General features: G+C 45.2%; 1 protein-coding gene across 2 annotated transcripts; it reads left to right on the forward strand.

The window, feature by feature from the left end:
• Positions 1-6,695: 6,695 nt before the first annotated feature.
• rgs4 (regulator of G protein signaling 4) lies at positions 6,696-11,846 on the forward strand. Of its 2 annotated transcripts, XR_014554246.1 has the most exons (6): positions 6,696-6,835; positions 7,295-7,393; positions 8,566-8,627; positions 9,670-9,833; positions 10,278-11,009; positions 11,048-11,846. XR_014554246.1 is itself a non-coding variant. In XM_083671204.1 (5 exons), the coding sequence occupies exons 1-5, from the start codon at positions 6,792-6,794 to the stop codon at positions 10,524-10,526; spliced, it is 618 nt and encodes a 205-aa protein (XP_083527330.1). In that variant the 5' UTR covers positions 6,696-6,791; the 3' UTR covers positions 10,527-11,846. The 2 variants fall into 2 exon arrangements, 1 of the variants encoding a protein (XP_083527330.1); XM_083671204.1 differs by having other exon boundaries at positions 10,278-11,846.
• Positions 11,847-15,165: the final 3,319 nt, after the last annotated feature.

Consider the following 15,165-nt stretch of genomic DNA (forward strand, 5'->3'; position numbering starts at 1 on the left):
ATAGGCTGTGGCATTCAAGCGATGATTGATTGGTATAAACAGGCCCAAGTTTGCCAAGAAAAAAATCCCCACACCATTACACCACCTCCACCATGAGAAGGTGTACAGGTGTTCCTAATAAAGTGTTCAGTCAATGTAAACATGAGCTTTCCTACTTCTAAAACAAAATGATGATAGACATCCTTCTTTATTGTCCACATTAAGATGATGCAGTACTTTAATATGATGCAGTATTCACTGTGGAATTTAAAAAATATTGATCCGACCAGAGGTTGTAGCTAAGTGTACATTGTACATAAGTTTTGTGTTCATGCCCCCACCGATTTGCCCACCCACACACACACACACACACACACACACACACACACACACACACACACACACACACACACACACACACACACACACACAGCAGACAGTGCACAGTGCAATCAATCCACTTTGTTCTATATCTTTTGTTTGAGTCTGTATTGTGCACTACTGATGAAAAGCCAAAGGCCCATTATAGCAGGGAGCTGCACAAGTGAAGCATCACACATCACACACACACACACACACACACACACACACACACACACACACACACACACACACACACACACACACACACACACCGCCAGCCCCTCCAGCCCCTCCAGCCACTCCAGCCCCAGCTCTCCACCCCTCAGATCAAAGCAGTGCAGGTGGCCACTCTTTCCACATCTGGTCTGGTCTCCATCTCCAGCACTGTGCTGCGGAGCACGTAGCCTTCAACTCTTTATGTTCTTTACACCCCACCTCCGTCCCCGACCGGATGATGACGTTACTAAACGTGCCCATATGCCTCCTGCTCCCCCTCCCCCACCCACTCACTCAGTACAACACAATACCGGTGCTCCATGGGTCAGTTGACCGAGGGAGGAAAGGCCTGTGTTTTGTTTGTTTTCTCAGTACTAGGCGAGCGCAGCGCTAACAGGCGGCAGGCTGGTGGAGCTTTTAACAGTATACAAGTTCCAATTTCCACAGGCGTTGTTTTTACCGTAACTCGTACGCAGTGAGTGACTGACAAGCTGGAAAAGAGTGAGACGTCTCACCCATCAATGCACACAAAGTCACACTCTATGTGCAGTAAGTTCACGATACCCTTTTGATAAGGGAGCCATATTGCGGCCACGTTGACCTTTGATCTTTATGAATCTACATTTACATTTACATTTATGCCATTTAGCAGACGCCTTTATCCAAAGCGACTTAAATACATTTAAATACATACAGACAAATACATTTGTCTAAGTACGTGAATCATCTATCCATCAGTCATCATAAGAAAAAGTAATCTATGCTAGGACCAGGGGCTATTGGCAGTCACAATGCTAGAAGTAGGAAGAGGATTATTATTATTTAAAAAAAAAAAATATTTATAGTAGAGAAACTGTATAGGCGGGTAGTGGGGATGATGGGGTCTTTTGGAGGGACAGTTAAGATGTAGCCTGAAGAGACGGGTCCTTCTACGGCGGAAGATAGGTAGTGGCTCTGTTATTAGTGTCACCGCCAGTCACATACTTTGGACATTTACGATACAGAGCAGGAGACATAAATCAGTTTATGTCAAGTAGTAATCTGTGGACATAGAAGAGTGTATATCACTGCCTCCTTCAGCTCCATGTTAGGCACTGACGAGCCACAGACACACCTTTTAACAGCGTAAACGTGGGCATGTTGGCAAACGTGGGCGACTCTATTTACCTCTATTTATGACAGCGCACTGGTTTTACCTGTTTGTCTGTTATCGCAGACAAAATTGCCAACATGCCCACGTTTGGACTTATACACTAATGCCAAAGGCACGGTCACCATTTGTGTTCAGTCAAGACTCCGGAACAACCAGAAGGGGCCTGCCTGACGATCATTGAAACGTCAGAAGTATAGTCCGCTGCCAGACCCAGCAGAGTCTTAAAAGTTATCAGTAAAATCTTAAAATCAATTCTATAAACAGGTAACCAGTTCAGGGAGGCTAAAATTGGGGTGATGGCTCTGTCCCAGCCTCTTTTTTTGGCCACAGCATCTAGGGTTATCCGACACATACTATTAAAACTATCTAACAGATCAAGAGTCTGATGGGAGGGAATGGGAGCAGCCACTTTGCTGATGCCAGACTCAGTCATCCGATGTGTTTTATGATTCTCTTATCTCCTGGGCCTCTTGAGTCACTTGGACTGTCTGACTGTTCGTCTGTCCAATGGGATTTCCCTCCAGATTTTACTGCTTTCATTTCCCAAAGACAGATAACCTCTGTGCACGCACGCACGCACGCACGCACGCACGCACGCACGCACGCACGCACGCACGCACGCACGCACGCACGCACGCACGCACACACACACACAGTTATCCAAGTTATCCAAGTTATATAGATAGTTATCTCCAATTGGCTGAAGTAGAGACAAGGCCCTTTCCATTCCCTTAAAACATTGCCCTCTCTAATCTTAAACAGAACCAGCCGCTACTGACACACACACACACACACACACACACACACACACACACACACACACACACACACACACACACACACACACACACACACACACATACACCTCACACCAAAGACAAGATCACCTGGAGAATGAGATCAGTTGGAGAATGGCCTGACACCTGCATACTTGTAATGACACTCTGCTCACTATTGTTTTGCCCACAACAAAGCTAGGGTGAAGAGCGGTATGCAGCAGGGATGGCCTGTGGCGTCATCCCCTCATTTTTAGCTCAAGACCAAAATAGAATTAAGTTCATTTCTATTAATGGAATCATTCCCATATCACCTGCATTTGTTTGGACATTGTGTCACACAGGCTGTCTACTTGTATCCGCCACATGATGTTCTAGTGATGAACACTCAGTTTTTTCTCTGTCAGGGCAAAGAGGGCTGTTAGGAACCCCCCTTCCCAAGAGCACCCATCCCCGACTGGGGTCTCTGGCCACATCCTCCCCCACCTGTGATTGGTTGCTACCTGTCCCAGCAACCAACCCAACATGGTCTACTGTACCTGACCCCATAAAGCCTGTTCACAGTGCACAGGTTGCCACAAGGGCCCTATTCGATCCAAACCTACCTGTCTGTCCGGGGGAAAGAGAAACTGCAAAAGAGAACTGGAACTCTACTTGGGAATCCTATTTTGCTTTCACTGTGTGTCTTGTAAGAATAGGCCCCAGTGTTTCTCAGTGATATCACCCAACCAGAGAATTGTACCTACCTATTTCTCAATCAGGCCCCAAACAGCACACAATGGGAGGCTGTTCATAGCCCTGCTCTAAAGAGACTGCTGAGAGACGGGTCAGCTTGCACCTGTTGGGTCAGGAGGGCAGGTGCAGGCTGACAGGGGGGTGTCACCACCTTGCTATTGTATATGGACTATAGAGCTCCTTCTGGTTCAAACCGGTTCAAACCGATTTTTAGCTACTATGAGGAAAATCATTCTGTCGTAACGAATCAGGCATTAACTCATTATTGTAAGTGTGAATGTCTGTGTACACTCTTTGGTGAAGTGACACAGGGCCCATGTCCTCGAAAGCTGTTAAATCTTGTTAACATTAACCAGGGGTGATTTCACTCTGAATCTTTGATTTTGGAAAACTTAAAAAGCACACACACGCACACACACAAATGCACACACACGCACTCGCACACGCGCGCACGCACGCACGCGCGCACGCACGCATGCACGCGCTGATTGTGACCTCACACAGCAGACAGTCTTTCCATCTGGCAGTTTCTCTTTGATTGTTGGTCCGGTTATGGTTCAATTATGCGGTAATCAGAAGTGGGTGTTTATGGTAATCTAAATACGTGTTCTGCAGGTGACTCATGTGTTCTTTCCAATTGTTCCAGACACACACACACACACACACACACAGACACACACACACAGACACACACACACACACACACACACACACACACACACACACACACACACACACACACACACACACAGGCAGATGTTTTGGGCATAATGACACCCTAGGCTAGCAAACAATTCTCTGAAATGATGCCATCAGACGAAACGACAGCCTACACGTGATTAGGGACGCACACCAATCCTGCTGCATACCCCTCCCATACCCCTCCCATACCCCTCCCATACCCCTCCCATAGAGCACTGCTCTGGGCAGCCGTTCAGGGTTTAACTGCATACCCCTCCCATAGAGCACTGCTCTGGGCAGCCGTTCAGGGTTTAACTGCATACCCCTCCCATAGAGCACTGCTCTGGGCAGCCGTTCAGGGTTTAACTGCATACCCCTCCCATAGAGCACTGCTCTGGGCAGCCGTTCAGGGTTTAACTGCATACCCCTCCCATAGAGCACTGCTCTGGGCAGCCGTTCAGGGTTTAACTGCCTACATATGCCTGCTAAAACTGCACACAGCGGTATGTGTCTGGGTCAGCTACCTGGCACGGAGATCAGAGAGCAGAGAATCCATGCTGATTTCGGGCAGAGCATGAAAGGACAGGCAGAGGCAGTGCAGTGCAGAGAGGGAGCAGAGTTTAAGATGAAGTCATTTCTGAAAAAGGAGATGTTTATTCTGCTATGTTGTACTGTTGTGTACAAATGCTCACACACACACAAACAATATGAGTAACGGGAATAATCACGCATTGGAATTTGTGCTCGTGTCTTGAGGTTTTGCACTGATCTTCATCTCCCCCATTGAAAGCAGTACATGGTGTTCATAAAATGTTTCTTAGTTAACCAAATATTTGCAAACAGAAGCTAAAAGCCCTGTGCACAGCCTTGCAACTTCTTCAAGTACAATTTTGAATTCCTTTTTGTGCCAATTTGCACAAAATGGAATATGAAATTAAAATGCATGTTTAAGGTCGGCCGGTGTCTTTCAAGTGTGCAATTTCTTTAATTTTTTTAATTTTTTTATTATCTCAAATGAATACAGTATCTACAGTCTTTTGTGCTCTGGTCTTATACTTGAATTTCATAAGTCGGAGCAATTTCATTTAATTTGACTTGATGACCATTGTTATGTAATGTACTTTGTGAATGAACAAAGTACATTACATTCCATTCAGGGTCCTGGTTCTGTGCTGGTGTTATGAAAGCAGACCCAGACCCAGCCAACCATAGTCAACATGTGCTTCCACCACCTGTGGTCCAGGGGGCTAGATGATCCCATTCAGACAGGTGTACTCAACTAACGCTGTTACAAATAACACTATTAGGAGGGTATTTATAATGACCGAAAGGCTTCTGGCCCGCATGGCTGCACACAGATACGTTAACACTCTCCTGGAGAGTTGCTGGAATGTTCTGTTCTGTTCTGTTCTGTTCTGTTCTGGCCACTGATTGTGTGTCTGTCTGGCTCGAGCCGCAGGGAGACGACTCCTCTTCTCACCAATCTGAGCCTACAATGCGGGGAGAAAGTCTGAGAACATTGTCTGCTCTCCTCATCTATTCAGCTGGGGCTGGGTTTAGACCAATCAACGTGTCTGGTGTATGCTGGAGGCCATATTGTAAACCCAGGCATTATCTTCTCGCCAGGCTTGGAGAAGGGCTGACCTTTCAGCAGATACACGCTGTACTTAACAACCCTTTGGAGACAAGAGATTGACTGGAATTAATGGCTGTTTTTTTTCTGACTGGCATTTGCACCGTTAACACTATCCATGTGATGTTATCGTGACACACACACACACACACACACACACACACACACTCACACACACTCACACTCACACACACACACACACACAATGGAGTCGATACTCATTATCCTGATTAATGAAACCCCCGACACAGCACTTCAAGACAAATCTGATAGGCTGAGGAGGATACTCACCACACTGATGTCAACACCATCCACTATCACACTCTGGTCAATACTGTTGATTATACGGCGGTTTGAATAGAACAAGCATTATGTGTGGTCACGAGGTGTTCAAAGATGTGCTTTATTCCCTGATAATCCCTACGACGCGTTTCACCTGTTTACCTGTTTACCTGTTGACGTTGCAGTAATATCAAGCGAATTACGGACATTTGTTTATCACGTTATCACATAACAACGGTCGTTTTGAGGACTGTATTTCGGAGCGCAGGGCAGAAACCACCACAATCCCAGAATAAACCCTTCAGGCACTGTTTTCTTGTCACAATTCTTTATGTTGTTTTGTAACCGCTGTGTAAAAGCAGAAAGGCGGTCAGGACACACACACACACACACACACACACACACACACACACACACACACACACACACACACACACACACACCCACATACACACACCCACATACACACACACCTTCACCCACCCACCCACCCACACACACACACACACACAAACACACACACACACACACCCACACACACACACACCCTCAGCTGTGAGTTTATTCACACTGAAGCACGGCCTCTCATGCCTTACTGTCTAACTAAAACACACAGGGTAGTTCTCTGTGTCCTCACACTAAACAGCAACATTCAGATCCTATCAACACAGGGCAATACAGTGGCCTATGCCAGATAAGTTACCTGCAGAATGACCCACACACACACACACACACACACACACACACACACACACACACACACACACACACACAGTCTGCTTGTGATTGGCTACTCCTCTGTCTGAGAGGCCTCTCTCTCTGTGGTATAAAGTCCTGTTTGTGGGAGGAGACTACACGAACACACAGCTCACTGACTAAGTCGGGCTGCTTTCACACTGTTGCTGTCTCTCTCTGTACTCTCACCACTGCTAATAGTGACATATTCCTCCTGGTCCGGACCTATCTAACGGCCATGTGTAAGGGACTAGGGAAGCTACCTGCAACATGCTTGAAAAGGTAAGAGGATTGTTTTTCAGTAGTTAGTGGGAGTTAGCATGTTGATGATTATCAACACACTGGATTACGGTACCAAGAAATGGCATTATGTACAGATGTTCGCAAACTATTCTTAGCTGTGAGTGACAAGAGATGTTTTATAATCTGTCTATGTGAAATTAATATTATTGTTTGGGCACACTAAAAAATAATGCTGATGCACTTTTTTGGGTTCACAATATGAAGTGATATTTCAATCTTTTTTTTTTCTTTTTCTGCAATACTTTCAGTGTGCATGTTGAATACCTCAAGTCTATCTGACTCTAAAGGCAATTGGATTCAAACAACTTTTGCACTTTTGACTTGAGCTACAGCACACTCTTCTGACTCCCTTCTCCCTCTCCCCCTCTCTCCCTCCCTCTCTCCCTCTCTCTCTCCCTCTCTCCCTCTCTTCCTCCCTCTCTCCCTCTCACCCCTCAGTGCCAAAGACATAAAGCACAAGATTGGCTTCCTGCTCCACAAGCCAGATCATCCCCCAGACCAGAAGCAGGTCAAGGAGAAGGTCACAGCTGCCAAAAGGTGAGCGTGGGAAAGAACACAGACCACATGTTTATATCACACAAGGTCCATTCAATTGTATCACAATATATTAATTGAAGATTATCTTGTAGCATTACAAGTGCATGGCATGGATAACATGCAAAACAAGGTACCGTAAAACATACAAACAACAGGCCAACACACTATAAAACACACCTGGATCATAATAACAAGACAAACTAGACTGACTGGTCAACTAGAAGCCCATGATATATTAACAGTGTTCTCCAGGCAACTATCTCTGCGCTCTTTGATTGATAAGAGGATGGTGTTTGCCTAATTATTGTACCAGCTAGCTCCTCCCATTGGGCAAGCCATTCCACCCTTAACCAATTAGCATCGACAACATCCAGGATGACCTTTTCGCTTATTAGCACAAAGCCCAAGCCATGAGCCCTCGCAATGTAAACAGTGTGTGTGTGTGTGTGTGTGTGTGTGTGTGTGTGTGTGTGTGTGTGTGTGTGTCTTAATGTAAGCTTCGTCATACAGTGGTCACTGCACTTGTAATTGCTTCACATTTCGCATCAATGTTAATTTACATTTATATGTCATGTAACCAATGCAGTGGAAGGCTTCTGACTTATTACGTATGAATGTATTGTAGTGCTCGGTTACATATTGTCTTGAATAGGTAACCAGAGTGATTAGTGTCAATGAAAAACAGTACGTCGCTTGTAGGACTGGTTATGTAACATGGTGCAGTAGATAGGACACATGCTGGTACCATTATATTGGCTGCCTGCCACATGCCTTACAGAGATATGAATAGATAAGTCATTCTGGGAAGGTGAAATCCATTCATTGCATACATACTAAACAATGGAAACAATTCATCAGGTCTATAAAGGCATAAAGGGCTCAAATGAAACAGGATGAACATGAGTAGTTGAAGGTAATATCATGGTGCCTACTGCAGCGTATTGAATGTTTCGTCCAGCGGGGGCGCTTAGTGGCGTAGCACACTAATGCGCTTACCACGTAACCGCAAGGTTCCTGGTTCGATTCCGACCCTTGATCTATCCTGCATGTCATCCCTCCTCTCTCTCTCTCACCCATCCTTCCTGTCAATCGCTACTGTCTCTATCCCAATAAAGCAGAAATGCCCTAAAAACATATTTACAAAAAAAATAACCACATGTCTCTGCTTTCAGAGTTCCACCTGTTGACGTGGAGAAATGGAAGGAGTCCTTCATCAACCTGATGAACAGCGAAGGTAAGAAAAACGACCATAGATTAGTATCAGTATCTAAAATATTTTATTTTTTTATTTTTTTATCATCGCTCAAAAGGTAAAAGCACTGTTGGTAAAGTAATGGTGGTTGACTGACCAGAGATTGAGAGCACCAGGCTATGGCATACTGTACTAAGCCTCCTCTTCCTATCTCTCTAACCCGGCCTCTGACCCCCAGGCTCAGACCCCCGGCCTCCGGTTTGCTGTTTCCTCTCCCTATCTCTCTGACCCCCGGCCTCAGACCCCGGCCTCAGACCCCCGGCCTCTGGTTTGTTGTTTAAGAGACTCCACTCATAATGCCTTTGTGAGTTCAGTGAGACTTGGCTGTGGTTGATTGAGACATGGCTGGAACACACACATATACACTCAAGTTGCGTTCTCATGCTCTCGACGTGTGCTACGTGTCTGAAGGCAGTGCTGGGTGGCCCCCGAGGGCCTGTGTGTGTGTGTGTGTGTGTGTGTGTGTGTGTGTGTGTGTTGACGACCTCTCAAGCATTTGTCTGTCTGGTGGGACACAGAGCAGGAGCAATGGCCTCCTGAGAACCACACAGGCCTTGACCTCCTCATTCCACAGCTTTCATCGCTGACCTCCAACAGAGTGATGCACACAGCCTCTCTCTCTCTCTCTCTCTTTCTCTCTCTCTCTCTCTCTCTCTCTCTCTTTCTCTCTCTCTCTTTCTCTCTCTCTCTCTCTCTCTCTCTCTCTCTCTCTCTCTATCTCTCTCTCTCTATCTCTGGCATGTATTCTCTGTCTCCCGCCCAGTCAGCCTCCCTCACTGATCCAGTCCCCTCACTCCCCAGTCCTCTCAATCTGTCTCAATCTGAAAGGAACTGTATCAACCAGCAATGATTTTCCAATGGTTCTAACGTTCATCAACGTTGGGGAAACCAATGTAGTGGCACCATGAAATACTCTAGAATGTTCTTCTAAAAAACTGACTGTATCACATCTAAAGATTTCAACTATGGCATGCGATCTGACGCAAATCACTGACCTGCCCCCCTTCCTCTCTCTCTCCGCCAGGTGGCCGTACTGTGTTCACCACCTTCCTGAGGTCAGAGTTCAGTCAGGAGAACATGGAGTTCTGGAACGCCTGTGAGGAGTACAAGAAGACTGTCCCAAACAAGATGGCCGCCAAAGCCAAGAAGATCTATGACCAATACGTTGAAGCAGACTCTCCCAACGAGGTGAAATGCTAATAATGATTGCCCTGTTCATTGCATATTCATAGGATCAATGCAGTTTATACATATTATTATGATAATCATGATCAATAAAAGTAATCCAAATATGAACAATAGAATTAGTGACAGACTGTACAGTTATCTCAATGCCAGATAAATGCAATCCATCTTCACATGGTCCAGTGAAATTGTGGATGAGTCATAATACATGCAATGTATGAGTAATGCACCATCTCTTTCCATTCATATTTATGTCACAAATATAGGTTTTTAACTTATATTATATTATCCCACATGAGTGCTTTGGAATGTGCATATTCATGACACTTACCCCATTTTGTTGATACCGCATCATCACATCTTCTCAGGCCCTCAGTGCTTAATAAGAATATTGGACTTTTTCCGTCATTCAGTATTTAAACCTCCCCTTTTTCCTGTCCATGTCAGGTGAACTTAGACTCAGCGACCAGAGAGGAGACCAGACAGAACCTGAGTCAGGGTGGCACATCCTGCTTCGATGAGGCTCAGAGAAAGATCTTCACTCTGATGGAGAAGGACTCATACAGGCGCTTCCTCCGCTCCAAACTGATCCAAGACCTGCCTCTGTCGCCCACCACCGCTCCTCTGAGGTGTCTGGAGAAGAAAAGCGGGAGGAGAGTCTCCTCTGAGGGCAGAGGTGGTGCCTATATCAGATGAAAAAAAAAAACAATGTCGAAGACTGCAAATGTTGAGTAGATAGTCTGAAATGAGAATAATGTCCTCTAAAGTCAGAGAACTAGGTTTATGTTTGTACTGGAGATATTCTGAGGAGAGAGAACTATCAGAGATGTGAGTTTTCCTGATTAATCTGGACAGAGAGAACAGTATCTGCATTTTTATGTATTGATTTTCTTGGTGTGCCAATTTCATCTCTGACTGGATTCCTTTCCTAACTACCTTCCAGAGCTTAAACCTCACATTCAGGTGATTCAAACAGGGATGAACTTAGTCTTTTACTCTGGTCCCCAACACTATCTTCCATTGTTTAGTCTGTAACAAGGGCTCAGATCTATGTCATGCTCAAGAGTAAAGCCTGTATTTTTTCCGTTACCAAAATAGGCTTCCGATAATTGGCGGGTGAACGGAGATGACTAATTTTGGCTCTGTGTTATGATAAGGCTCATTTGTCAATGCTGAGATGTTGTGATTTGAGTCCTTGTTTTTCTGTGTGTTGTCAGCCCAGCTTAAGCTGAGGCCTGCATGTGACTGATACCCTGCTAAAAGCACAGCTCTCTGGTAACCTTGGTAACCTGCCGACAAAGTCATGACCCGTGTGATGTTTTTATTCACAACACAGAAGGAGACATGATCTGAAACTACCTACCTCGCTATCCACACAACAAACACAGCCTTACCGTTGTTTTGTCACAACGGGCTTCGCAAGTCCATGACTGTTACAGTGTCTTTACTCCGACAAAGCCTCTGCCTCGGCCATGTTTTAATTAACACAATATCCATGGTCTTCTTCAATGTCAGCGTTGTCTCTCCACTTCATTTCAGCTCATGAGGGTAGCAACCTGCCCTCATGTACAAAACAGCAGAGGACCGGGCGCAATGACATCATCAAAACACACCGAGCTATGCTGAAAATCTTCATTGGTTGCTTTCATTTTGAGTCGAGGTACTGTACCTTATTGTTGATATTTAGAACTTATGTTCATAACTGTGAGCTTGTGTCTTTTCTATGTATGATATCTGTTTAAACTACTGGTTTTTTATAACAACTTCCTATATTACCAGTTGCTGTGAATTATTTATGTGCCATGGTTATGTTATGCAGGACGATAAGGAAAAAATAATGTCATACCACTATCTAATGTAATTTGATAGCTTCATCGCTCCATGTGGTTCTGTCTGCTCTCTAATCAAGGTGCGTGGCTGTATTATGTATTATGTGGTGTCATGGTTTGTATGTATGTTCTGTATCTATTCATATAACTGATTATTTGAAAATAAACAAATACAGTGTGTCAAAGAGTTGGTTCCTCTGATCTCTTTGATGTCAGATCCCTTTCAGACTTACATAGATGACCTAAAAACTGAGCAGAATTATGGCAGAAGTGTTGAATGAAACTGATTTCATTTTTCTCATCTTCAACAACATGTTGTTGTGTACGACTCTTCGAATGGGATTTGTAGGTCATCTTTCTTATTCAACCAAACACATCCCCATCAACAAACACATAACATCCCCTTATCTAATGAATCCATCTAATAGTAAATGGTAAATTTAGCCAGGAAATATACAGAACATAAATATTGCTTCTACCTCCCACGGTTGAGGTCACTATTCCAATGAGGATGCACGACCCTGAGATGTTCCAGTTTATTACTGGCCGACCGCAGGAAGTTTAATGTTACCTTTTAAACAGTACTCAGTGGAGTCCACAGCAGTCCAGATGATTAGTTTACCCTGAACGCTTGTTTGTTCTGAGGCAGTGTCAGGGTAAGGTTATTTACTGTGGTACTTCAGCTATTCAGGTCCACTTCATCTCACTGTTTCCATCTATGCCTGTTTAAAGAGGCTGCATTGAGGCTGCGTTGAGGCTGTATTGAGGCTGTGTTGCGGCTGCATTGAGGCTGCATTGAGGCCGCATTGAGGCTGTGTTGCGGCTGCATTGAGGCTGCATTGAGGCTGCATTGAGGCCGCATTGAGGCTGTGTTGCGGCTGCATTGAGGCTGCATTGAGGCTGCGTTGAGGCTGCATTGAGGCTGCATTGAGGCTGCACTGAGGCTGCATTGAGGCTGCACTGAGGCTGCATTGAGGCTGCATTGAGGCTGCATTGAGGCTGTGTTGCGGCTGCATTGAGGCTGCACTGAGGCTGCATTGAGGCTGCATTGAGGCTGCATTGCAACCCTGGTACGAGGTAATACTGTGTTTATACTTATGTAACACCCAATGAGAATTTAAGACTTGTATTGCTTGCCACGGAAATAATCACTGGCGGGATTTGACATTAACTTTCATTGACAGAACAAGGGCAAGTATTATCAAATATTTAGTCAGGGCATGTCAGTGTTTTCAAGTTGCTAACCCCTCTGAAACAGATGAGAATGGGCCTGGACAGATATATAGAGGCATAATCAGCAAACTAAGCCTCAGGTCTTAAAGCATGACGCAAGACAGGTCCGAGCCATCAATATTCAGCCTCACAGAAGTATGTCAAGGGAAGAAGCATCGGTATAAAGCTTGACTCTAAGCACGTACACACACGCACACGCACACGCACACGCACACGCACACGCACACGCACACGCACACGCACACGCACACACACACACACACACACACACACACACACACACACACACACACACACACACAGTGCACAGTGCAATCAATCCACTTTGTTCTATATCTTTTGTTTGAGTCTGTATTGTGCACTACTGATGAAAAGCCAAAGGCCCATTATAGCAGGGAGCTGCACAAGTGAAGCATCTGTATGAATGGCATGCTTATCTTTCAAACAGCCCGTGAAGAACACACACACACACACACACACACACACACACACACACACACACACACACACACACACACACACACACACACACACACACACACACACACACACACACACACACACACGGCTGATAAGAAAGCGTACACAACTGTGATCAAAGAAGGAATTGTATAACTTGCCCAGTAGAAGCCAAGTAATGTATTTAACGTCTAGAAACAACCCGTTTGCGGTCACTGTACTTAGTCGCTGTGCTTCTCATACATGCTTACTGTAGTGTAGTATGTTTAGTCTACAATTACACGAAATCAAAGGATCATGAAACGTGGGTAGAGTGTGTGTGAGTGTGTGTGAGTGTGTGTGAGTGTGTGTGAGTGTGTGTGAGTGGGTTGCCTCCAAAGCAATCGTATTAACGGTGAAGGGAGAGTGGTGATTTGGGGCCATTACTGTATTTGTCTTTCAGGCAAAGCAAACTCCATTTAGATGAAAACAGAAAAACAAAACTGCGATGACTCATAGTTGGTTAGGGTGACATGAATTTGATTATAGAGAATTAGAGAAGAAACAGCCTTTGATTGGATGGCCTGGTTTATACAGAGGATAATGAGTATGATCCACTCAATGCCAGAGTTACCCACCAGACCTAAATGACAATGACTGGATACTGCTTACCCCTGGATAACCCCTATACTGTACCTGCATCAGTGGGTTGTATCAGCAATAACACACAACAATGACACAGAGCTTACTCATCGCCAAGCCCACACAGGCAATCGAACCTACAAAAGACACATAACAATATCCCATTAACTGTAATGGTGGTGGTGGTGGTGGTGGTGGGTGTAAATTGGTGTAGGTAGAGACGGCTTTGTTGATATAGAAAGTAGGTGAAAATGACTGATCTAGGTCTGTTTTGAATACGAGTGACCCAGAAAGCGAACAAACCTGGTGGGTGGCAGAAGAATGGGAAAAACAGTGACCAAGTTTGGTAAAGGAGTACGCAACACATTTCAGACTGATAGTTCACTGTGTTGCGCACTCACAAATGGAGCAAGTGAGGAAGACAAGAGGCAGATAAAAAACCCCAAAATAGATGATTACGTTTAATGGTGAGTGCACCAGGACTGTTTACCTCTCCTCGGCCAAATGATGGTATCATCTCCCAATTATGTCCCTTTCAGCTGAGGGAGGGAGAGAGGGAGGGAGGGAGGGAGGGAGGGAGGGAGGGAGGACGAGGGAGGGAGGACAATGGTTTTTGTTTCAGGGTGGATAGAGACCAGGTATATGAGACCAGGGTGGATGAAATGTTTGTGTGTTTTGTTTACGCTTCTTCATTTGCTAATGAGGATGTGGCAGAGCAGGATGGCTGGCAGGTCCATCAATGTGCCCTCTTTGTGTCGTCAATAACCTGTTTATCTCCCCCTCTGTTCTTTCCTCCCTTTTTTTCCTCTCCCCTCTGTGTTCTCTCCCTCCTCTCTGTTCTGTCCCTTCCCTCTGCTGTGATGCTGGGGCTGCAGGCTGAAGTCAGGTCTGGTCATTATGTGGTAGCAGAGGGGCCTGGTGAGCTAATAGACTTAGCCCTGAGGCTGGATCTCTGGCTCTCCGGACAGCCATTCCGGGTAGGGAGGCACTGCATGTCCTCTGAAGTGGCACATGTTTGTTTTTGAGAAGACTACTCTTTCTCTGTGTTGTTGTTTCAGTGGGCTATTCATTGATTGTTTTGTGTTTTGTGTGGACCTCAGGAAGAGCAGATGGTGCTAAAGGCGATTCAGAAAACAAACATGAATTTCAAACGTAGTGGTACTGCAGTAGTCTTTCATCACAGAGATGAATTA

Source organism: Argentina silus (genome assembly GCF_951799395.1).
Source record: "Argentina silus genome assembly, chromosome: 6".
NCBI lineage: Eukaryota > Metazoa > Chordata > Actinopteri > Argentiniformes > Argentinidae > Argentina > Argentina silus.

Excerpts from the sequence above, each read along its gene's own strand:
- rgs4 (XM_083671204.1), top strand. The coding sequence starts at position 6,792 with ATGTGTAAGGGACTAGGGAAGCTACCTGCAACATGCTTGAAAAG. Across the intron at positions 7,394-8,565 it reads AAGGTCACAGCTGCCAAAAG|AGTTCCACCTGTTGACGTGG; the intron begins GTGAGCGTGGGA and ends CTCTGCTTTCAG. Across the intron at positions 8,628-9,669 it reads CAACCTGATGAACAGCGAAG|GTGGCCGTACTGTGTTCACC; the intron begins GTAAGAAAAACG and ends TCTCTCCGCCAG.